Source organism: Erpetoichthys calabaricus, chromosome 2 (genome assembly GCF_900747795.2).
Source record: "Erpetoichthys calabaricus chromosome 2, fErpCal1.3, whole genome shotgun sequence".
Classification (NCBI taxonomy): domain Eukaryota; kingdom Metazoa; phylum Chordata; class Cladistia; order Polypteriformes; family Polypteridae; genus Erpetoichthys; species Erpetoichthys calabaricus.
The window spans coordinates 341,953,239-341,976,530 of record NC_041395.2 but is presented as its reverse complement, the minus strand read 5'-3'; the positions used below and the strand labels follow the sequence as shown (position 1 = coordinate 341,976,530).

Genomic DNA, 23,292 nt, shown 5'->3' with positions numbered 1-23,292 from the left:
AACCATATGTTTATATGGTTATTTTTATATTGTAGCGCTTGGGTCACAGATTTGCACAGAAACACAGGAGGTTGTAGAGAGACAGGAACTTTATTCAAACACTGCAAACAAACATTTGTCTCTTTTTCAAAAGTTTAAACTGTGCTCCATGACAAGACAGAGATGACAGTTCCGTCTCACAATTAAAAGAATGCAAACATATCTTCCTCTTCAAAGGAGTGCGCGTCAGGAGCAGAGAATATCAGAGAGAGAGAGAAAAGCAAACAATCAAAAATCAATAGGTGCTGTTCAGGCTTTTTAAGTATGTGAAGCACCGCGTGGGAAGCATATCGCTTGACAAAGCAGCCGCAAGTAAGCCCAGCAAGAAAGGGAGCAATATGAAGGTAGTCTTTCAGCATTTTTTTAGACGAGCATCCGTATCCTCTAGGGGTGCGAACAGCCCCCCTGCTCACACCCCCTCCGTCAGGATCAGAGAATGTCGGAGCAAGAGAGAGAGAGAAAAAAGAAAACAATCAAAAATCAATAGGTGCTGTTCAAGCTTTTTAAGTATGTGAAGCACAGCGTGGGAAGTATATCGCTTGACAAAGCAGCCTATTCGGGCTTTTAAGTACGCAAAGTTCTTTAATACGTAATGTGCTTTGATTGGGTAGCTTCTCAGCCATCTGCCAATAGCATCTCTTGTATGAAATCAACTGGGCAAACCAACTGAGGAAGCATGTACCAGAAATTAACACTAGAATTACCAGAGCCTACGAAAAAACTCGTAGATCCGGCCCACCTTAAATTGCTTCTTAAAACCATTCTCACCTCTCCGCCAGCGTCTTTTGTCATCTAAATGTACTAATAAAGACAAGCTGCCAGTAGCCGGCTATTCCATCCCCCCAACGACTTAGAACGTAAACGAACTTTTTCTAGCTCATGTCTTGATTGATTATCTGGGAGTGAAGTGGAGTTTTATTGTGGAAATAATAAATCGTTATTTGGAACACACGCATTTCATGTGTGTTGCGTTTCTACAGTAATCTGTGTAAACACATTGTTAAAATAGAAACTTTTTTTATATTCTAGTAACAAAATGTAGGCATAAACTATATAATGTATGAAGCCTGAAGTCCAAATATCAAAGAAACACTTTCACAAAAGGTACAAAAAAGAAGCCGCTGCCAAAAAAAGCCTCCTTAATGTGCGACATTGACACTCATTTACTATAACTGCCGCCGTGGCGCAACAGTATCAGTTGCTGACTGGCAATCAGAAGGTCACGAGTTCGATCCTGCATGACTCCCTTTTGTGAAGTGTTCTTATTTTTACTGTTTTAGAATAAAAAGATACATTTGATTTCAGTCTGTAACAGCCGGTGTAATTTATGATATTTGTAAAGGTTAGCTTTATTTTTTTTAAATTCACTTTTCATTGTCTCAGTCACGTTCAGGATCCATCCCTACCGCCCCCCACCTGACACTGCTGTTTTCACTAAAAGACGCGCTATAGTTCTGCAGTGTATCACGATACATACGACCGCGTGTTTTTTTTCCCACAATCTTGCCAGTCTCCACATGTTGCTGTATTCTGTTTCTTTTGTACTCCAGGACATGCAGAGGAAAGCATAGTAAAGAGCAGTCACTTCAGCGCTATATGCAATCATCAGACACTCCCCATCTGATACTACTGTTTTCACATAAAGACGCGCTAAAGCTCTGCAGTGTACTTGTGACTGCATTGTCGTACCAATGCTTTGCGAACTGAAGTGTCTGCATGCACTTTTCATGGCATTATATGTGTATTTTTTGAGCATGCCCATGTAGCTCAAACACAGGAACATATGTTGATGTAAAAGTATAACAAAACAAGTGCACTTTTATTCAAGACTACAACCGAAGAAAAAAGAAAGCAAGTTACAGTAGGCGGTTGATATGACAGCTTGAGTGGTGCAATGCTAAGAACTGCTGATTTCCATTCTGTGCTATATAACTGTTAACATTTGAATCTGATGATTGCATATAGCGCTGTCTTATTCAGTGTGCGTAAGAACATGCAGGCAGCCAGTTGCTGCGTGCTACAACGCACATTTTAAAAAAAGAAAGAGACAAATATATGTGACATTTTGAAGAAATCATTTTATGCCGCGAATAGTACCAATCAGAAAACATTGTCAAAGTAATGCAATATTATTTGAAAACGAACAGCGTCAGATCGGATGTGAAGTTATACCGGCGCTGTTTGAGTCAGATCAGAAGCTGAATAAATTGAACAAGCTCCTGTTCTGACTTTAAGTAAAAAGCATGAATTAATCAACAGAAATAACCGCGATCGACATTTTAAACTTAACGATTTACAGTGCATACCAATTTATAAATTTTATGTCCGTTTGAGGAAAAAAAAAAAACACTTTCTCCAAAGCTGGGAATCGAACTCACGTCTGTAGCATGGCAGGGTTGCTGTGGTCCAAGTCAGCAAATCTTAGCGTTAAGCCACGGAAAGAATTGTAGTAGCCTTGAACCTTTTGTGAAAGTGTTTATTTGATGTTTGGACTTCAGGCTTCACATATTCTATAGTTTTTGCCTACATTTTGTAACATTTATTACTAAAATATGGAAAAGTTTCTGTTTTAGCAATGTGTTTACACCGAGTACTGTAGAAACGGAACACGCATGAAATGCGTGTATTCCAAATAGCGATCTATTATTTACATTCTAAAACTCCAGCAGTTCAGTCACTCCCAGATAATCAAACAAGGCATGAGCTGGGAAAACTTAGTGAACGTTCTGCGACGGTGGGAGATGGAACAGCCGGCTGCTCGCTGCTCCTCTTAATCAGCACATTTAGAAGACAAAAAAGAGGTGAGAACGGTTTTTCGTAGACTCTGGTAATTCTAGTGTTAAAAGACCCATTGTCCACTGAAACCCACGAACCAACGAAAAGTCCACGATATATATTTAAATATGCTTACATATAAAATCCGCGATAGAGTGAAGCGCGATATAGCGAGGGATTACTGTATACCAAAAGCTGCCACCGCAAATCAGAAGCCATACCACTTGTGCTTCAGAACAGGTCATCCACCTGAAGCTCAGCATGTTCAGGTCCAGTCAGTACCTGGATGGGAGACCATCTAAGTAAAGCTTGGGTTGCTGCTGGAAGAGGTGTTGGTGAGGTCAGCAGGAGGGCGCTTACCCTGCAGTTTGAATGTTGATCCCAATGTCCCAGTGCAGTGACAAAGACATTGTGCTTTTGGATATGACGTACAACTGAGGTCCTGACTCTGTAGTCATTAAAGATCCCTGGGTATCCTTCATAAACAGTAGGATTCATCCCAATGTCCTGGCTAAATTGTCCACCATGGTTTAGTCATTCAGGCCCTCTAATCATCTTCCTGTCTCAAATTTTCTGTCTCTCTCTTTCACCCTTTCACTACATAACAGCTAATGTGTGGAGAGCATACTGGCACAGTAAAGGCTGCCGTTGCATCCTCCAGGTGGATGCTACACATCAGTGATGGTTGAAGGGCTCCCTACTCACTGAAGCTCTTTGAGTAGTTAGAAATGTGCTATATAAATGTAAAGAATTATTATTTAGTGATGAACAAAACTGGTACGTTTCAGTTTTCATACAATTTTGTGAAACTGACACTAAAGTTCACTTTGCAGGGTAATTTGCAAAACTCATTGAAGAGTTTTTTTTTGGGGGGGTCGGACGACAGAGGGTGGTTAAAGGTTTTGGTTTTTTTTTTCTTATGGTTGGAAAACAAGAAATTCCACCCCAAAAACTTTGCCCCACTTACATGTTTACCTTTGTTCTGTAGTGGCATAATACATATATTCTGACATATACCAGTAAAATCTTCTCTATTTATGCCTCTAGATCAAATCATGGCAGAGGAGTGTGGTTCATTTTTTTGAAAATGTGGCAAGCTGCATATTTTTCCACATCAAGACACATTAAAAGACACTATATTGCATATTACTGGGTTTTCTCAGAAGGAAAACTCTGTATACTGAAAGTTTTCACCGTGAACAAACAGCCATACCACTTGCACTTCAGAACAATTCATCCACCTGAAGCTAAGCGTGTTTTGGCCCAGTCAGTACGTGAATGGGAGACCATCTAGGGAAAGCGTGGGCTGCTGCTGGAAGATCTGTTTGTAAGGCCAGCAGGGGCCGGCACTTACCCTGTGGTCTGTATGTGGATCCCAATGCCCCTTTGCAGTGACAGGTACAAATATGGCACTGTCCTTCAGAAGAGATGTAAAACCGAGCTCCTGACTCTCTGTGGCCAATAAAGATCCCTGGGCATCTTTCAAAAAAAGTGGGGTTTATCCTGATATCTTGGCTAAATTGCCCACTATGGCCTAGTCATTCTGGCCCCCTAGTCCTCCCCTGTCTCTAATTGGCTGTTTCTCCTGTTAGCTAGCGTGTGGTGAGCATCCTGGTGCAACAATGACTGCCACTACATCAGGTGCTACTCATTGGTTGAAGTGGTTTACCTCTGTCTATGTAAAGCTCCTTGAGAAACAAGAAAAGTTCTATATAAATGTCTCTCTATTATATAAAAAAAAATCCTGGGACAAGATGTGACTTTTTCAGGGAGATCCTTTCAAGTCCTGCAAGATGAGTCTTTGTGCTAAGAGATTTAACCACACCCGGGGCTGGAAATAAAAGACACAGAGTAGATGACAAAGTAGAACGTTGTAAAGAATTCAAAAACGTTGGCGCGATACACATGCAGAGCAAGTTAGAAATAATAGAAGTACGAAAATTCGAAAATCTCAAAAAAAATGATGGTAAAAATCGCATTAGCGGAAACAAACGGAAATTATTACTTGGTTCAATAACTGAACAGCGAAAAGAGATCGAATATATTGTTTGGATTTAAACTTTAAGTCGGAAACTTGCAGATTGTCTAATTCGTGTTGTCATCGGGGAAAAGTAGTGTTTCTTCCCAATGAAGAGGCGTATCCGCGAGAATTAAAAGATTTGTTGTTTGGTGAACGTGAAATCCACATACGCGAGTGGCAGAGACACGAAGTGCCTGACACGTAGCGCAGGCTGGGGGGTTGGCGAGCACAGCGAGCAGGGGGCGAAACTCCCTAGTAATTAATTAAGAAAAATCCCCAGCTCTCCTGTTACCTAGCAGCCACCTTATCCTAGTTGAAGATATCCAGACTTTTGATTTTAATTTCAAGTAATTTATTTAGTTATTTAATCACTAAATGACAGGCAGATGCATGCAGAATGAATACGTGAAATCACTTCCAGGCCGGAAATAAATGCACATATTTAACTGAAAGCAAAATACAATTTATTTTGCAGTGTTTTTTTTTTGTTTTTTTTGGCAAAGCAAATATGCTGAAAATTCAGTTTCACCCAAATCGTTTCGCTCATCACTAGTAGAGGTGTTCCACAACTGTAGCTCACTGTAATTAACTTTGTTATTGGAGGTTGATGTACAACAGAGGAAATACAGATACATATTGTAACAACTTTGGGGGGGGGGGGGTGTGTGGGGATATTCCATGGCTCCTCCCATGTGGGGACCCTGTCTTCACATTCACACTGCCAGCTCTTCTTCACACCACTCACCTGGGGTCAAAGGCAACACTCAATCAGTGGAACCATTCCAGGATCCTTAAGGAGGCATACTGGTGGCCACGCACCTGCTCCTTTCGTGGTTTGATGCTAACCCCAATGATTCTGCTATGTAGCATTTCTTTTCTCCGGCTTCTATTGCTTTGCATTTTTTGACATACCGACAAATAATATTTATTAGTTTGTAATAACAATAAAATTAAGCAGTACATATAAAAATGCCTAAATTACTGATGTCTGGTAACTTCACGTTCTACAGTACCATGCAATATATATGACAGACATCAATTATAACAACATTATAATATTGGAATGACTGTGATAACAGGCCATACAGCCCACCAAACTCATCCATCCTATTTACCCAGATTGTCAAAATAACATCAAGTCGAAACTTGAAGGCCCCCAAAGGTATACTCACTACCACACTTCTTGGTAATTTATTCCATGTGTCTGTGGTTATTTCTGTGAATATAAAACTTTCCGAGGTTTATGCAAAATCTGATCTTAACAAGTTCCCCACCATGTCCCCATTGTCTCATTACAGAATTTATTTTAAATGATCAAATAGGCTCTTCTGTACTAATTACTTTTATAATTTTAAACTCCTTTAACCTCTCTACATAGCTCATACAGGATGCGTTACTCACGGAGTCAGCTTAGTTGTTCTTCTCTTCCATCACTATGTGCCTGCCCACCCACTAAGGTCCTCTGATTCTGTCAATCTTGTTGTGCCCCAAACTAATCTACACTCCATGGATGACAGGGCCTTCAACTGTATGGTGCCCAGACTCTGGAATGACCTACTGAAATTAATTAGATCAGCTGACTCCATGAATTCTTTTAAAAAACAACTCAAAACTCATCTGTTCAGAAAGGCTTTTAGCTCTGCTTGACTTTATTACCCTTCTCTCAGTTTACTTCTATGTCAAGATGCTCATGTAACCTGTGTGTGTGTGTGCGAGACCATCAATTAAGTTGTCTGTTAGGCTTTTGTTTCTCTGAACTCACTGTCGTAATCTTCTTTATTCATTTATCTGGTTTGTACAATGCTATATACTGTATACCCTGCCGTTCTTTCTTATATTCTGTAAGTGCCTTAAGCATGGGAAAGGCGCTATATAAATAAAATATATTATTATTATTCTCTGGCACGACTGTTGTGTTTTGTTTTGTAATATTAGGGGCCAAACGTGAACGCAATACCCCAGGCGAGGCTTCACTAGTGTGCTATATAATGTAAGCATAACTTCCCTTGACGTCTGTTCCACACATCACCTAAAATCCTGTTAGCCTTCTTGATTCCTTCTGTCCACTGTCTTGATGTACTGTGCCTTGCATAATATTTTGGTTTTGGATGGCAGCAGGAGTTAGGCTTGGAGGCGCCCTGTGGAACATCAGTGGGATTGGTGGCAGGGACACGGACCAGGATAAAAGGTTGTCCTGGCCTGCTGGTTGACGTCTTCTTGCCCTACGAGATTTGAACAGGGTAAGCTGAGGAGACTTTGGATTTTATAGGGATGCACTTGGGCTCGTGAGTTTTTAGGAGACAATTTCCTGCTGGATATCAACCCCGTTTTACTGAAATATTTATTTATTGGATGACTTCTAACCTACACAATCACTGTAGATTTCATTGGATTATTTATTTATTATGGATGAAGCACTGCACTTTTGAACAGTTTTTTTTGATTGATTTTAATAAAAGCACTTGTCACTTTCACACCTACCCCTTGCTGCATGTCTGTGTCCTCATTTGCTTGGCTAATCTCAGTACATGACTATGGACGGTTATGGGTCCTATAGGCTCCCAGAATGCAACAGGAGCTGACGCAGACCGTCACAGGCAGGTTTATTATTAGTAGTTGTATTTAGGACTTTGTCGCATATCCCTTCTTGAAGGCTACTCTAATCTACAATTCATGGACATCACCAGTTGCTGAGGATCTTCTCTGCTAATACTCTGCCAAGCCTCTAATGCAGCCATCTTCATCCCCTGCTTGTTTTAGGGGGCTTGTCCCTTTAAGTTTTCTCTTCAGCAAATGGACGGCATGCTCAGTTGAATTTAAATTGGGTGACTGGCTTGGCATGGCAAAATTCAAGAATTTTACATTTTATAGCTTTGAAAAACTCCTGCATTGCTGTAGCAGGATGTTTGGATCATTATCTTATTGCAGGATGAAATACCGTCTAATGAGTTTGGAGGCATTTACTGGAACGTGAATAGATCAGATGTTTCTCTAAATCTCAGAATTCATCATGTCACTGGCGTTAGCAGCCACATCTCTATTTATAAATATAAAATCCAAAAATTTTTCTCTTCAATATATGGAAGTTCTGCTCAGTTAGATTTCAGTCAGGTGACTGGTTTGGCCATTCAAGAATGTTCCATTGTTTAGTATTGACAAACGCCTGTGTTGCCTCAGCAGTATGTCTGGATCATCATCTTGTTGTTGGTTTAAGCTGCTTCCAGTGCGTTTGGAGGCCTTTACTGGAACTTGAGCAGATCAAATGTTTCAATACACCTCAAAATTCATTGTACCCCTGCCATCAGCAGTTCCATCATCAATGTAGAGAAATGGCCAGTTCCTTTTCATCTCCACACTTCGCTGTTGCCATCACTCCGATGCTGGTTTATCTTGGTCATATCTGTCCATAAGATCTTTTTCCAGAATTCTGCAGGCTCTTTTAAATCCTTTTTCCTAAACTGTAATCTGGCCATCCTGTTTTTGTAGCTATCTACTGGTTTGCATCTTACAGTGTGGACTCTATTTCTGTTCATGAAGTCTTCAGCTGATAGTCGTCTCTGACACATCCATGTTGTCCTCCTGAAGACTGTCTCTGAACTGTCAGACAGGCATTTGGGGCTCTTTCTTGACCATAGTGAGGATTTTTCTGTCATCAGCAGTCAAGGTTTTCCTTGGCCTACCAGTCCCTTTGCGATTACTGAGCTCACCAGTGCGTTCTTTCTTCTTCGTGATATTCCAGATAGTTCATTTTGGTCATCCTAAGGTTTTACAGATATCTCCAATGATATTATTCTTGGTTTTTAACCTCATAATGGCTTCTTTCACTTTCACTGGCATAGCTGTTGTCCTCATGTTGAACAATGGTAACTACAGACTACAAAGGACAGAAGCAAGTCGAGGTATCTTATGAAGCAATGAAACCCACCCACATAACCCTTTGCTTCCTGTGATTGAGCCAATTTTGTACTCTCTTGTATAGCGCAGATACAGTTAGCACCACAGCGTGGCTGAGCTCGGTTTGCTTTTCTTAAGCATCCAGTGTTTTGTATTTCCTGAATAAAAGGCACCTGGGTACTGATCATATTCTTTACAGCCTTCACTACCCTTCTGCAAGATTTTAATGAATTCCTAAATTTAAGGCTGAATTTCTAACACATTGCCCTGCTTTTTATTTCCACAGTACTTCAACTATCTTTATACTTACAAGATGCCTGGAGATATCAAGAACTGGGTTGATGCTCACATGAACTGTGAAGACATTGCGATGAATTTTCTTGTGGCTAATGTCACTGGCAAAGCTCCAATCAAGGTACTGTTTATGGGATTGGCTTTGGGACTTGCACTTGCTTTGGAGAGGAAAAAGTTCAGATTAGCTTCAGAAGTCAGTTCTTTAGTGTGCATCTTTTACAGTGATTACTAGTGAAGCAAAATGACACCTTTTATTGGCTAACTAAAAAGATTACAATATGCAAGCTTTCGAGGCAAGATGTATTAATTGGTTACATCTTGCCTGAAGAAAAGAGGCCTGAGTTGCCTCGAAAGCTTGCATATTGTAATCTTTTTAGTTAGCCAATAAATATTGTAATCTTTTTAGTTAGCCAATAAAAGTTGTCATTTTGCTTGACTTCTCTCTACATTCATAATGGCTAATATGGTACAACACCCTAGTACTACAGAGTGATTACTCTTAAATAAGAATACAGTTGTATGAAAAAGTTTGGGAACCCCTCTCAGCCTGCATAATAATTGACTCTCCTTTCAACAAAAAAGATAACAGTGGTATGTCTTTCATTTCCTAGGAACATCTGAGTACTGCGGTGTTTGCTGAACAAAGATTTTTAGTGACGCAGTATTTAGTTGTATGAAATTAAATCAAATGTGAAAAACTGGCTGTGCACAAATGTGTGTCCCCTTGTCATTGTGCTGATTTGAATGCCTGTCACTGCTCAATGCTGACTACTTGGTGTGATGAGCTCGTTAAGCCTTGAACTTCATAGACAGGTGTGTCCAATCATGAGATATAAAGGTATTTAAGGTGGTCAATTGCAAGTTGTGTTTCCTTCCCTTTGACTCTCCTCTGAAGAGTGACAGCATGGGATCCTCAAAGCAACTCTCAAAAGATCTGAAAACAAAGATTGTTAAGTCTCATGGTTTAGGAGAAGGCTACAAAAAGCCATCTCAGAGGTTTAAACTGTCAGTTTCAACTGTAAGGAACGGAATCAGGAAATGGAAGGCCACAGGCACAGTTGCTGTTAAACCCAGCAGGTCTGGCAGGCCAAGAAAAATACAGGAGCGGCATATGCACGGGATTGTGAGAATGGTGACAGACAACCCACAGATCACCTCCAAAGACCTGCAAGAACATCTTGCTTGCCGATGGTGTATCTGTACATCGTTCTACAATTCAGCGCAACTTGCACAAAGAACATCTGTATGGCAGGATGATGAGAAAGAAGCCCTTTCTGCACTCACGACACAAACAGAGTCGCTTGTTGTATGCCAATGCTCATTTAGACAAGCCAGATTCATTTGGGAACAAAGTGTTTTGGACTAATGAGACAAAAATGGAGTTATTTGGTGGTAACAAAAAGTGCTTTGCATGGCGGAAGAAGAACACACCATTCCAAGAAAAACACCTGCTACATACTGTCAAATTTGGTGGAGGTTCCATCATGCTGTGGGGCTGTGTGGCTAGTTCAGGGACTGAGGCCCTTGTTTAAGTCGAGGGTCGGATGAACTCATCCCAATATCAACAAATTCTTCAGGATAATGTTCAAGCATCAGTCACAAAGTTGAAGTTACGCAGGGGTTGGATATTCCAACAAGACAATGACCCAAAACACAGTTGGAAATCTACAAAGGCATTCGTGCAGAGGGAGAAGTACAATGTTCTGGAATGGCCGTCACAGTCCCCTGACTTGATTATTATCAGAAATGTATGGGATGATTTGAAGCAGGCTGTCCATGCTCGGCAGCCATCAGATTGAACTGAACTGGAGAGATCTTGTATGGAAGAATGGTCAACAAGACCTCCATCCAGAATCAGACACTCATCAGAGGCTATAGGAGGACAACGTCTAGAGGCTGTTATATTTACAAAAGGAGGCTCAACTAAGTATTGATGTCATATCTCTGTTGGGGTGCCCACATTTATGCACCTGTCTAATTTGGTTATGATGCATATTGAATATTTTCTGTTAATCCAATAAACTTAATGTCACTGTTGAAATCCTACTGTTCCCATAAGGCATGTCAGATATTAAAAGGAAGTTGCTACTTTGAAAGCTCAGTCAATGATAATCAAAAATCCAAAGAATTAAGAGGGGATACCAAACTTTTTTATATGACTATATATGTTTGGGGTCAACCTGTTAAAAGTGTGTAGTGAAGAGCTGCAAAATCTTGGGTCTTCAAAATCTGTACCCATAGGGCTTCCTTCTAAAACACCAGCTCTAGTTTTTTCAGTCTCTGCATTTTAAATCACTGTCATGGTTTCAGGGAAAGAGCAACAGATGCTGGGAGAAAATAAAAAGCTAAAATTCAGGGGCTCAGTAACACAGGGGAACTGAAACTTAATAATTAATTTGCACATTATAATGAGCAGGTACTGGGCTCCACATGTTTGAGAAGCGTCTCTGTCTGCTGCCATATTGTTCTATCATTTTAACTATTGCATCACTATATGACATAACAACAGCAAACACGGTTAGCATTATGATTTATGGATATGCAAGGTTTTCAAATGCTACGGCTTGTTTGTCCTGGCATGTTTTCATTTCCACTTAGACAGTGATGTTAAATTTCTTTAGTTATGCATTTAGACGTGCAGTAAGAAGGTGGGTGCCATGCAGCCGTGGTTTACTGGTGTCATTCATTAGGCAGATATGTTGATTCCGGTTTTTTCAGCAGAGTGCTGAAATCTGCATCTCCTGTGGCTCTTTATTCTCAACTTTCTTAACAGCAGTCCTTTTTGATGGAGTGTGACACACCGTTTACTTCCCATGCACATTTTGCAGTTCAAATTTTTATGAATGTAGCTGCCAATTCTTTCATGCCTACATCAACTCCTACACTATCGTCATAAAACTGAATGACAGAGAACACACACAGCACCTGAGATGACGCATTGTTCATTTTTTACCATTCAGTGTATACTGTGATGCTACAGAAAAGGGTTTCCCTTACATCAGGTTATGTTTATTTTAAAGACATGCAATGTGTTGCCCTCTGTACACGCGACACATATTTGTATGTCTATTGGGGTTTTTCAGGGGACTTTTCGACTGTAGACTGTTCATTGTAAACAGAAGTTTCCTGTCTGTCAGACCAGGTTAACGAGAGCCCCTCTGATCTTTGCAGTTCAAAGTCACCATCCCTACTTTGAGTGCCGCCTTCATAAGGCGTTGGATTGGTTTAGAAATCTGACCCTCACTGAACTGTCTAATTGTCCCCACCCCAGTTTTAAGCAAAATTCACCCATGGTTGTCTCCAGATGTACTATTATATGTCTGGCTTCAGCAAAACTATTACTAAACATATTATGAAATAATTTCCCTTGCAAAGGTGAACATCAGTGTGTATACAAAAAGTTTGGTCGATAGATTAGCAGTCCAGGGTTACCCCAGATTGTGAAGCTCCTTTAAAATATACCTCTTAAAAGCCCAGGTATAAATTTAGTTTCACAAAAAAAAGTTATTTAATATACTAAAGTTTCCATCCACCTCAGCTACAGGCATTCAAACTCAGTGATTTAGAACTTTGCACATGTCTTATTACTAGACATTCCCTGAGGTAACTTTATTAGAGTACAGTAATCCCTCGCTATATCGCGCTTTGCCTTTCGCGGCTTCACTCCATCGTGGATTTTATATGTAAGCATATTTAAATATATATCGCGGATTTTTCGCTGCTTCGCGGGTTTCTGCGGACAATGGGTCTTTTAATTTCTGGTACATGCTTCCTCAGTTGGTTTGCCCAGTTGATTTCATACAAGGGATGCTATTGGCAGATGGCTGAGAATCTACCCAACTCACTTTCTCTCTCTCTCTCTCTCTCTCTCTTGCGCTGACGTAGGGGGTGTGAGCAGGGGGGCTGTTCGCACACCTAGATGATAGGGACGTTGCTACCTTCTGTGTGCAGCTGCTTCCTGAAGCGACATGCTGCACGGTGCTTCGCATACTTAAAAGCTCAAAGGGCACGTATTGATTTTTGACTTTGTTTTTCTCTGTCTCTCTCTCTCTCTCTCTTCCTGCTCCTGACGCAGGGGGTGTGAGCTGCCGCCTTCAACAGCTTTGTGCCGCGGTGCTTCGCATACTTAAAAGCAAACAGCCCTATTGATTTGTTTGCTTTCCTCTGTCTTTCTGACAGACTCTGCTCCTGACGGGCACTCCTTTGAAGAGGAAAATATGTTTGCATTCTTTTAATTGTGAGACGGAACTGTCATCTCTGTCTTGTCATGGAGCACAGTTTAAACTTTTGAAAAAGAGACAAATGTTTGTTTGCAGTGTTTGAATAACGTTCCTGTCTCTCTACAACCTCCTGTGTTTCTGCGCAAATCTGTGACCCAAGCATGACAATATAAAAATAACCATATAAACATATGGTTTCTACTTCGCGGATTTTCTTATTTCGCGGGTGGCTCTGGAACGCAACCCCCGCGATGGAGGAGGGATTACTGTATTGATGTTATCTCCATAAGTGGTGATGTCATAATAATAGCTATGATCTACCCTTTATCAACTGTTTTCAGTTGGTCAGAAGTTTCCATAAACCAAGTTGAATGATTGTTTAAACAGCCAGGAAAATTCTAGAAATTGATGTCATGGTTTTTAGAAACATCACTGTCATTCCTAGTGAACCTTACTGAAGCCTGTGGAATGGAAGAGGCCTTGCTGTTTTTGGAGCAGGCCTGGCCAGCTGTTTGAGATAGGGCTCAGTATTGGTGGCACACATTCTCAGTCTCAGACTTTCTTACAGCTGATTCTGTTTACATGTGCAGTGGTTCAGTGAACTTGTCCCATGTTTGGGTCTGGTGTCTCCATGCATTATCTTGAGCATTATGGTAGTGTTTGCCTGTTCAAATATGTTGAAAAAGTCAACACTTTCCATGGGGTGTACTTACATTTTCACATGGCTTCTTCTTCCTCTTCATCTTTTCCCACTTCTCCATGGTGTCAATGTGATTGATCAGCCTCCTCCAAACAGCTCGGTCCTGTACCTCCTCCTCAGTCAGTCCCTCTTCCTCCAGATCTTATTTTTATTTTATCCAACAACCTCCACTTTGGCATCCCTCACTTTCTCTTCCCCTGTACTTAAATTCCCATCACTCTTTTGCCCACATATTCATTGTCTCTCCTCATCACGTGTGCATGTCACTTCAACCTGCTTTCCTGTAATTTCTTAGATGTTGTCACCACTTTTGTTGTACCTCTGGTTGTCTCGTTTCTTATTCTGCCCTTTAGGTCTGTCTAACTCTACCCGTCCATCTCAAAATTCTCATTCTTCCACATCTAACTTACTCTCATTTGCTCCTTTACTGTCCATGTCTCAGCTCCATACATCATTGCTGGTCTTACCACCGTCTTAAAGACCTGTCCTTTAACCTTTGCCTTAACTCTTTAATCACACCATACTCTGATGCCTTCTTCCATTTGTTCCATTCACGCTGCACCTTGTGGATTGTCTCTGCATCTAATTATCTATTTTGTGTTACCATTGATCCTCGATGTTTAAATTTATCCACTCTTTTCCAGAGCTCTCCTTGCTGGCTAACTTCTGAATCCTGATCATTATTAAACCTCATATTATCTGTCTTCTTCTTCCAATTTATCTTTAATCCCCTATCTACCAAAACCCTTCTCCATTTTTCCAACTTCTTCTCCACTTCCTCTTTTCTGGTGATACACAACACAATGTCATCAGTATAAAGCCTGCAGTGGGAGGAATGGTCTTTTATCCCATGACTCAATACATCCATAACCAGGTCAAACAGGTCAGGACTTCAAGAAGTTCTTCCTTAGTGCAGACTTCCTCTAACTAGGATCTTGTATGTTACCCTGACGGTGCCTTTAAGATCTCACTCCCTCATACATATCCTGAACAATCCTCACATACTTCTCTGGTCCTCCTTTCTCTCTCATGCACTTCCAGACCTCTTGACTTGGCGCTCTATCTTAAGCCTTCTCCAAACTATTAAACACCATAAGAAATCCTTTCTGTTTTACATGATGCTTCTCTATGGGCTGTCTCAGTATGAAGACTGTACCACTTGTTCCTCTCCTTGGCATAAAACCAAGCTGCTCCTCCCCTAAGGTGGTCTCTTCCCTAAGCCTTCTCTCTATAACCCTTCCCCAAATTTTCATTGTTTGTAACATCAGCTTTCTCTCGATATATAGTTTACACAGTTCTAAATGTCGCCCTTCTTCTTATACATGTGTACAGTCACATTGTTGCAACACAACTCTGGCGTTGTCTTCTGTTCATAGATCTTCTGCATTAGACCACTCCCTCTTCTCCTAAACTCCTCACTTCTGTTGGCATTTTCATGCAGTCTCTTTGCCTTTCCATCTTTCATTCTTTTCAATGCCTCCTTTACTTCCTCCATCCTTATTTTAATCTTTTCCTTAATAATTTATTTTTATTATACTAAATAATAATGAATTATATTAAATAGTAAATTATCTCTCTATTATAAAAAAAATCTTGGGACGAGACCAGACTTTTTTCCTGCAACAAGATTTGATCTTTTGAAGAGAGACAAAGAGACACTTTCACGTCCCGCGAGACGGTCAAGTCACGTCATACTTGCAACCTTTGGAAGCAAATCCTGTGATACACATGCAGAGCAGGTTAGAGATACTGGAAGTAAGAAAACTCGAAAGTCACAAAAAAAAAAAATGAGAGTAAAGATCGCATTAGCGCAAACAAACGGAAAATATTACTCGGTGAAATAACGGATCAGCAAAAAGAGATCGAATAGTGTTTGAGGATGTCTAGGGGAGAAGGGAGACAAGGTAGTGAGACAAAAGGACAGCTGCTGTACAGGCTTTTAAAAGTTCGAAGCGCTGCACGAGATGCAGATCACGTGGCATGGCAGCAGCTGATCAAGCAAAGAGGAGGTAAAAAAAATGTTTGTTTTCTTTTGTTTCCTGTTGTATCACCATTTAAGAGGGGTTTTTTGAGGAACGACTCACGTCTCCTTGGGATGTGTTCAGCCCCCCTTTTCACAATGGTGCGTAGTGCTGGCCCTTGATAGTGGGGATAGGTGTTAGCGAGCAAAGCCCCCTAGTTTTATAAATTACTAGCCATACCCCATGGCTCTGCCCACATAGTAGTGAAACAGGACAGTGATGAGGGCCCTGCCTGGCTCCACACTCCTGATGTCACATTTCCCCCTCCACTCTGCCTGCAGCCTCTGTCTCAGATTAGCGTGAATATATTGCTCCTGCAAGCAACCTATGATATACAGGTGCTGGTCATAAAATTAGAATATCATGACAAAGTTGATTTATTTCAGTAATTCCATTCAAAAAGTGAAACTTGTATATTAGATTCATTCATTACACACAGACTGATGTATTTCAAATGTTTATTTCTTTTAATGTTGATGATTATAACTGACAACTAATAAAAGTCCCAAATTCAGTATCTCGGAAAATTAGAATATTGTGAAAAGGTTCAATATTGAAGACACCTGCTGCCACACTCTAATCAGCTAATTAACTCAAAAGCCTTTAAATGGTCTCTCAGTCGAGTTCTGTAGGCTACACAATCATGGGGAAGACTGCTGACTTGACAGTTGTCTAAAAGACGACCATTGACACCTTGCACGAGGAGGGCAAGACACAAAAGGTCATTGCTAAAGAGGCTGGCTGTTCACAGAGCTCTGTGTCCAAGCACATTAATAGAGAGGCGAAGGGAAGGACAAGATGTGGTAGAAAAAAGTGTACAAGCAATAGGGATAACCGCACCCTGGAGAGGACTGTGAAACAAAACACATTCAAAAATATGGGGGAGATTCACAAAGAGTGGACTGCAGCTGGAGTCAGTGCTTCAAGAACCACCACACACAGACGTATGCAAGACATGGGTTTCAGCTGTCGCATTCCTTGTGTCAAGCCACTCTTGAACAAGAGACAGCGTCAGAAGCGTCTCGCCTGGGCTAAAGACAAAAAGGACTGGACTGCTGCTGAGTGGTCCAAAGTTATGTTCTCTGATGATAGTAAATTTTGCATTTCCTTTGGAAATCAAGGTCCCAGAGTCTGGAGGAAGAGAGGAGAGGCACAGAATCCACGTTGCGTGAGGTCCAGTGTAAAGTTTCCACAGTCAGTGATGGTTTGTGGTGCCATGTCGTCTGCTGGTGTTGGTCCATTGTGTTTTCTGAGTTTCAAGTTCAACGCAGCCGTCTACCAGGAAGTTTTAGAGCACTTCATGCTTCCTGCTGCTGACGAACTTTATGGAGATGCAGATTTCATTTTCCAACAGGACCTGGCACCTGCACACAGTGCCAAAGCTACCAGTACCTGGTTTAAGGACCATGGTATCCCTGTTCTTGATTGGTCAGCAAACTCGCCTGACCTTAACCCCATAGAAAATCTATGGGGTATTGTGAAGAGGAAGATGCAATACGCCAGACCCAACAATTCAGAAGAGCTGAAGGCCACTATCAGAGCAACATGGGTGCTCATAACACCTGAGCAGTGCCACAGACTGATCGACTCCATGCCACGCCGCATTGCTGCAGTAATCCAGGCCAAAGGAGCCCCAACTAAATATTGAGTGCTGTACATGCTCATACCTTTCAGTTGGCCAACATTTCTAAAAATCCTTTTTTTGCATTGGTCTTAATTGATATTCTAATTTTCCGAGGTACTGAATTTGGGACTTTCATTAGTTGTCAGTTATAATCACCAACATTAAAAGAAATAAACATTTGAAATACATCAGTCTGTGTGTAATGAATGAATCTAATATACAAGTTTCACTTTTTGAATGGAATTACTGAAATAAATTAACTTTGTCATGATATTCTAATTTTATGACCAGCACCTGTATAGCGCGATGAGAGAAGTCGCAAAATCAACCGGAATGTTCAAGCAAATTATAGAAAAAAAAAAACAATCTAAATCCATTCTCTCATGAAAAGCGGACAGACATACAGACAAACGTTGGATTTTATATAGAGAGAGATTATTAGCCTTATTCTTGGTACATGACTGTTGATGTTAAATAAGATATTACATAACAATATCACCAAAAGCAGTATTAAGATGTGGCAAATACTAGAAAAGAACGTAAACCTAAGCCAGGTTAAAAGCCCTCCTAAGACACGACACGTCTGAGAGGTTCATGTCGCGTTATTTCTTAGCTAGGTCCTCCATGTATGCAGTACCGTGGTTTACACATTTGTGTAGCTTCCACACAGGTAAGTGAGCTGATGATTCACCATGGCGCACCCACAGCAATGAGGAATGGGCCAGTGGTCCTGTGATGTAAACAGCTAACAGAAGAAATTCTTATTAATATCTCTGTGAGTGTATTTTTTGTTGTAGTTTAGCATTCCCTCCTAGCAGAACCCTATAAACCTTTCCGTCATTTGCCCCTCTTGTTAATCATGCCACTGACACTCAAATATAAATATATCCTCTTATCACACTACCAGCCTCTCAAGAGCACAGTATACTCATATACTCTGAGGACTGTTGATTAATAATCACCACATCTCTGAACCTCCCATATCACCTCTGTGATCCTTTAATCTGTGCCTCTCCCCATTAATGTGTAAAGAAGGAATGGGAAGCCATAATTCATCCCCTTAATAAGTACACCATAGAGCCCAGTTTACAGAGGGCGCCCAGGCACCGAGCAAGAACACATTAAAGAAGAATTAAGGAGGCTGTCATCACTTCCCATCCTCCCTCCTTCTTTCTCCTTTCACTGAATCCCAGGCCTCATGGCGGTTCAGCTCCCTCGCACGTGGCGAAAGGGAAGAGGGGAGTGCTTAGAAAATGAAAACTTGGGGGATGTGATTGGTTAGTCGAGGGTGAGGACTTGCAAATGGACAGTGGGGCCCACTTGTAATCAATGCAATGAGTTCTTTGCTATTTGTGTCATTGAATCATCTCACAGTAACTTGTGGTGGATTTCCGAGAATTATGGTGTGCAACATTGCGCATTCAAGTCTTTTTGGACCTCTTGTTGTATGTATATCTGCAGTCCGTATGTGAGATTTGGATTTCATTTTGTATCTGCCAGTGCATAAAAATTCAGTTGTCTTCACCTGCTGAGATTCGGGGGAAGACGCTTACAACATAGACGTGCAGGCCCAGCTGGCATAATGCCTGCATGAAGCTTAAAGCATTTCCTGGAAGGTTTTCTTTTTATAGCTTACAGGTTTTAACCTTTAAGGTGGAAGGAAATCCTGATTTGGAATAGTAGGGAGGTTCTGCCATTTGTATCCTTTAAGGGTTTGTTTGGCATTCCACCATGCTGTTTATAATACTCTCTTTTAAATTGCTCCGCATGTTCAAAACCATGTGTCCGCCTGACCTTGCTAGGGCAGAGAATGGGATCGCCTGAAAAATAAAAATGAAATAAGAGCAGCAGATGTGGCGGCTGACTTGAACATGTTAACACTTCATGAGGTTCTGGTCAGTCACATCCAAGTGTAATGCAAATGTGCAGCACGACGTCCTAATAAATACAACCTGCTGAATGTTTGTACCATGCCTCAAAGCCAGTCTCTCCGCAGCACGTCGCTATTAAATCAAATTCCCCTGCTCAACCCCTCTGAGTGAAGGAACTCATGGAGGCCGACATGAGTGTAAAATAACACCAGAGAATGATTTTAAAAAAAAAAGACATTTTAGTTGTGTTGCAATTGCACTGCGATCACTTTTAAAGTTAACTGTAAAATATGATTACAGCAGGAATCTGAGTCCACATTCCCATATTTACAGTTTTCTAACATTTTACTTTTTTTTTTTTTTGGACACTGTTCTTGAATATAATAAAAGGTCTTGTCTACACAAGTGAAAGTCTTTTAAGGAAAACTAGTTATGACTCCTGTTTTTTGCTTTATATTTTTAATGTAAGGTGTTTTCGCACCTATTTTATTTGGAACACTTTATTGTGCTGGAGGAATTGCGGCCATAGTCCGGTTCATTTGGATAGATGTGAGAATGTCATTTGCATTCTGCCGCAGACCAAAGCAACCATACCAAGACCCTTCGGAAATGGTGGTACCAAGCGAACTCTGAAGAAGTTTGCGTAAGGTATCAAGGTGACCAGACATAGGGCCAGTTTAACTACAGGAAATACTGTGCATTATGGGAAATATCTGTAGTGGTAATAAGGCAATCTCATTATAAAAATAAATATAGATAGATACAGTGTATCCAGAAAGTATTCACAGCGCATCACTTTTTCCACATTTTGTTATGTTACAGCCTTATTCCAAAATGGATTAAATTCATTTTTTTCCTCAGAATTCTGCACACAACACCCCATAATGACAACGTGAAAAAAGTTTACTTGAGGTTTTTACAAATTTATTAAAAATATAAAAACTGAGAAATCCCGTGTCCATAAGTATTCACAGCCTTTGTTCAATACTTTGTCGATGCACCTTTGGCAACAATTACAGCCTCAAGTCTTTTTGAATATGATGCCACAAGCTTGGCACACCTATCCTTGGCCAGTTTCGCCCATTCCTCTTTGCAGCACCTCTCAGTCTCCAGCAGGTTGGATGGGAAGCGTCGGTGCACAGCCATTTTAAGATCTCTCCAGAGATGTTCAATCGGATTCAAGTCTGGGCTCTGGCTGGGCCACTCAAGGACATTCACAGAGTTGTCCTGAAGCCACTCCTTTGATATCTTGGCTGTGTGCTTAGGGTCGTTGTCCTGCAGAAAGATGAACCATCACCCCAGTCTGAGGTCAAGAGCGCTCTGGAGCAGGTTTTCATCCAGGATGTCTCTGTACATTGCTGCAGTCATCTTTCACTTTATCCTGACTAGTCTCCCAGTCCCTGCCTCTGAAAATCATCCCCACAGCATGATGCTGCCACCACCATGCTTCACTGTAGGGATGGTGCCAGGTTTCCTCCAAACGTGACACCTGGCATTCACACCAAAGAGTTCAATCTTTGTCTCATCAGACCAGAGAATTTTTTTTCTCATGGTCCGAGAGTCCTTCAGGTGCCTTTTGGCAAACTCCAGGCGGACTGCCATGTGCCTTTTACTAAGGAATGGCTTCTGTCTGGCCACTTTACCATACAGGCCTGATTGGTGGATTGCTGCAGAGATTGTTGTCCTTCTGGAAGGTTCTCCTCTCTCCACAGAGGACCTCTGGAGCTCTGACAGAGTGACCATCGGGTTCTTGGTCACCTCCCTGACTAAAGCCCTTCTCCCCCGATCGCTCAGTTTAGATGGCCAGCCAGCTCTAGGAAGAGTCCTGGTGGTTTCGAACTTCTTCCACTTATGGATGATGGAGGCCACTGTGCTCATAGAGACTTTCAAAGCAGCAGAAATTTTTCTGTAACCTTCTCCAGATTTGTGCCTCGAGACAATCCTATCTCGGAAGTCTACAGACAATTCCTTTGACTTCATGCTTGGTTTGTGCTCTGACATGAACTGTCAACTGTGGGACCTTCTATAGACAGGTGTGTGCCTTTCCAAATCATGTCCAGTCAACTGACTTTACCACAGGTGGACTCCAATGAAGCTGCAGAAACATCTCAAGGATGATCAGGGGATACAGGATGCACCTGAGCTCAATTTTGAGCTTCATGGCAAAGGCTGTGAATACTTATGGACATGTGCTTTCTCAATTTTTTTATTTTTAATAAATTTGCAAAAACCTCAAGTAAACTTTTTTCACGTTGTCATTATGGGGTGTTGTGTGCAGAATTCTGAGGAAAAAAATGAATTTAATCCACTTTGGAATAAGGCTGTAACATAACAAAATGTGGAAAAAGTGATGAAGCGCTGTGAATACTTTCTGGATGCACTGTAGATATTTTATTAATCCCCAAGGGGAAATTCACATACTCCAGCAGCATCATAATGATAAAAAAACAATATTAATTAAAGAGCAATAAAAATGTAGTGCAAGTTAAAAAAAAAAAAAAAAAAAAAAGCAAGGTGGAGAGTGCAAGGCAGGTATAATCCTCTTTAATAAAATCCCTGTGTGTGTCCGTGTGTGTGTCTTCTGGTGAAGTGCGCATGCGCGGGGCATGGTGCGATGCTTCAAAGGCTGCCTGACGCGTCACACAAGACAGAGACGGCGGGACCTATAAAATATCGCGTGGCTGATCCAATCAGATTTTGGTAGATGAGGTAAGACCTAAAACATAACGCACGAAAAATCCAATCGGGTACTGAGACGTGGAGACCAGGTTCCCCAAAGAGGTGGGATTAGTGTTTGTTGTTGTGCAAGTGTTCACTCTGAGGATGTCAGATTTGTGATTAACAAACTTGGCCCAGTAAAGTGTAAAGTGTTTTCCTAAATATACGAATTTTCATGATATTACAATAGGATGACTTTTAAAAGTAGATTTATTTTCGCGCACATAAAATCCGTTGCTGGGGAGACGCCATACATACAATAATCAGCTGCACACCAGCACAGATTAAAATATTTGCTGGAGAAATGTATTACTGTGAGAGAAAATTAAAGGCACACAATACAGTGATGCTTATTACAGTCACATACAAGCCAGTATTACTGTAACAGAAAATAGACGGTCCTTTGCCATTTAATATAGACTGTTCCTACTAATGTTTATGCACTACTATTCTAGCGCCCGTTATTGTAACGGGCTTAATGTCTAGTAGACAGTAATCTTGTACAGTGTTAACGTTTACCCCCCCGGGTGGAATTGAAGAGTCTCATAGTGTGGTGGAGAAACGATCTCCTCAGTCTGTCAGTGGAGCAGGATGGTGACAGCAGTCTGTCATTGAAGCTGCTCCTCTGTCTGGAGATCAATGGATGCAGTGGATTCTCCATGATTAACAGGAGCCTGCTCAGCGCCCGTCGCTCTGCCACAGATGTCAAACTGTCCAGCTCCATGCCTACAATAGAGCCTGCCTTCCTCACCAGTTTGTCCAGGCGTGAGGCGTCCCTCTTCTTTATGCTGCCTCCCCAGCACACCACCATATATAAGAAGGCGCTCACACAAATCCACACATGCATTTAAGATCTCACAAAACAACTTGCACAAGTACCAGTCATTCAAATCAATTCCAGCACCCGATTTAGCCTCGGAGCCTCTTTTTCTCTCTCACAATTGAATCGTACGTCAGAGGACCATGTAAGAGAGAAAGACATAGATTCATTTGTGATCAGGTAGATCAAACCAACCAGGTACACAGTTAGTGAGAAACTAACACTCCCGTGACAGGTTATCAACCCCCTAATCTTATACCACAAGAGTAGTGTGCTCAGGTGGGTTGTCCTGTCAG

The 23,292-nt window shown here is 41.2% G+C and overlaps 1 protein-coding gene across 1 annotated transcript in view; it reads left to right on the top strand.

Annotated features, from left to right (window-relative positions):
- Positions 1 to 23,292, top strand: part of ext2 (exostosin glycosyltransferase 2) — a 319,184-nt gene that overhangs the window by 256,018 nt on the left and 39,874 nt on the right. The window contains exon 13 of the mRNA XM_028796059.2: positions 9,015 to 9,143. Within this exon, the coding sequence (XP_028651892.1) occupies positions 9,015 to 9,143 (129 nt within the window). The remainder of the gene's footprint in view (positions 1 to 9,014; positions 9,144 to 23,292) is intronic.